The 2826-nt window shown below is 46.5% G+C and overlaps 1 protein-coding gene across 1 annotated transcript; it reads left to right on the top strand.

Moving 5' to 3' along the window:
• Positions 1-1086: 1086 nt before the first annotated feature.
• LOC306663344 (olfactory receptor 2T29-like) lies at positions 1087-2049 on the top strand (the record flags this gene model as incomplete). Its single annotated transcript, XM_079143745.1, has 1 exon — positions 1087-2049. The coding sequence occupies one exon, from the start codon at positions 1087-1089 to the stop codon at positions 2047-2049; it is 963 nt and encodes a 320-aa protein (XP_078999871.1).
• Positions 2050-2826: the final 777 nt, after the last annotated feature.

Genomic DNA, 2826 nt, shown 5'->3' with positions numbered 1-2826 from the left:
ACCCGAAGAGGCATGTCCTAGAAGAAAGGGAGCCAGGAGCTCAGCAAAACCGGCCCACAGGTGAGGATGAGAAGTACGGGTGACAAGTATTGATGTGATACGTAAACACAACTGGTGTAAGTTTATATAAAGTAAGCACTCGGACAGTTAAGTTGACTGGATGTACAAAGGTACCGATTCAAAGCCTTGACTGGTTACTTAGGTACTGATGCCATAACACGTCTCCTGTCATAAGACGGTAAGAGCACCCGGTTCCTTTGGCGAAACAATGAAAGCCGTGTTAATTCTTGAATGGCGTATGTGTTTACCTACTGGTGCTGTTCTGGGTGCATTCATTACCGTGTTCAGTTGAGTCTCACCACACCTGAGGTCCAGCAGTGTGGACAGATGGGACAGGGACAGGGCGGGGCCCCAACTGTGGACAGGCTTCTCACCCTTGGGTCTGTCCACGGTCTTTTATGCATCGGGACCCAGCTGGGTCTCAGAGATGTGGCAGGATTTTGCCCACAAAACCACAGACACACATGGAGTTCAATACCGTGGACAGAGGGGGATAAAGCCTTTGGTATGAATTTCCCTCGAACGATGTTTCAGTGACTTTCTAAATCTTTATACAAAGAATGTACCTCTCACATTCTTTAGGATCTTACCAGAAGCCTTAAACCAGAGAGCTGATTCAATTCAGATTTCTATGGCAAAAGCTTAGAAATAAGGATTTTTATTTCTTTTTTTTTCCCCAGTGATTTATTATTTGTGTTTGGTTAGGGTGGTGACTCTTCAAATTGCCAACACTGATTTACAAACAGCATCATCTATCAAGAAACCCGACCTCTCCCAACACCAGTAACTTCAGAGTATGAACCACCAATTCCTTTGAGCCACAGTCCCACAGTTGTGAATTTTCAATTTTCTGGTAAATTCATTGAATTATAAGTCATTTATAAGCCCCAAAGTTACAGACCCATAGGATTTTCTGGTTGGCATAATCAGGTGGGAACACACACACATACACACACACATGCCATTCACTTCAGCCTGCTATACGACATTAACCCAATGCTTTCTCGGTGTCCCAGGAGGAAGCTCATGGACATCGTCACCTGGATGACCAACCACACGAGGTGGGCAGACTTCATCCTGGTGGGACTCTTCAGGCAATCCCAGCACCCAGCTCTGCTGTCTGTGGTCATCTTCCTGGTTTTCCTGATGGCCCTGTCTGGAAATGCTCTCCTGATCCTCCTGATACGCTCTAACACCCAGCTCCACACCCCCATGTACTTCTTCATCAGCCAGTTGTCCCTCATGGACATGATGTACATCTCTATCACTGTGCCCAAGGTGCTCCTGGACCAGGTGCTGGGCGTGAGTACCATCTCGGTCCCTGAATGTGGGCTGCAGATGTTCCTCTATGTGACACTAGCAGGCTCAGAATTCTTCCTTCTGGCATCCATGGCTTATGACCGCTACGTGGCCATCTGCCATCCACTCCGTTACTCTGTGCTCATGAACCACAGGATGTGTCTCCTCCTGGCATCTGGGTGCTGGTTCCTGGGATCAGTGGATGGCTTCATGTTCACTCCCGTCACCATGACCTTCCCATTCTGCAGATCCCGGGAGATCCAGCACTTCTTCTGTGAAGTCCCTGCTGTGATGAAGCTCTCCTGCTCGGACACCTCACTCTATGAGGTTTTCATGTACCTGTGCTGTGTCCTCATGCTCCTCATCCCCGTGACAGTCATCTCAGGCTCCTATTCCTGCATCCTGCTCACCATCCACAGGATGAACTCAGCAGAGGGCAGGAGGAAGGCCCTGGCCACCCGCTCCTCACACATGATGGTGGTCACGCTCTTCTATGGGGCTGCTGTCTACACCTACATGCTCCCAAGATCCAGCCACACCCCAGAGAAGGACATGGTGGTGTCTGTCTTTTACACCATACTCACTCCTGTGCTAAATCCTTTAATCTATAGTCTTAGGAATAAGGATGTCATGGGAGCCCTAAAGAAAATGTTGAATGCAGGACCAATTTTTAAAGAAGTCACAACCTAGAGAATCTTTACGATAACATACGTATATTCACGTTCCTTCTTTCTGCACACCGGAAGTGTAGGACTACATTCCAAAGGTCACTCCTCAGATGCTAAGACCACCAGGGCATTTCATCTCATTTCCACGCCTCTTTTAGGAATTGTTCCTTGAACTCGAAAGTTTCTGGGTTTCGACCTCCTCCACACAAAGTGCATTACGCAGTGACATTGTAGTGACGTTGATATTCACCGGAGCTCCTGACTGCACTGAGAATACCCATGTTCTCAGGTAGTGGCAATGATGGCATGGGGGCAAGAACCACTGGTGAAATGGAGAGGGAGGGACGTTCTGGTGTGCAATTGCACAACAGGGTGAGTACAGATGACAATAACACAGTGTGTTTCAGAAAGCAGAACTGGCTTTGAATGTCCTCACTATGGAATGTTTTCCCTGACAAGTGGAGAATGATATATAATGTGGATGGGGGTGTGGGGAGTGAGAGAAGAATGGAGGAACTTTGGATTATGTAGAAGGAAATGAGAGGGAGGGAATGAAAAATGGTGGAAGGAGACATTACACTATGTACATGTCTGATTACATGAATGGTGTGAGTCTACATTGTGCACAACCATAGAAACTAAATGATGTACCCCATTTGTGTACAATGAATCAAAATGCAGTCTGTAAAAATTAAAAAATAAATAACTAATAATTAAAAAAAGAAGTGATGAATGTTTAGGAGGCAGATATGTTTGACATGATTTACATCATGCACAGTGTATTCAAGTATGGGAACAG

This window comes from Sciurus vulgaris (assembly GCF_902686455.1).
Source record: "Sciurus vulgaris genome assembly, chromosome: 6".
Lineage (NCBI taxonomy): Eukaryota > Metazoa > Chordata > Mammalia > Rodentia > Sciuridae > Sciurus > Sciurus vulgaris.
The sequence above is the reverse complement of the archived record's forward strand: the minus strand, read 5'-3'. Positions and strand labels throughout refer to the sequence as shown.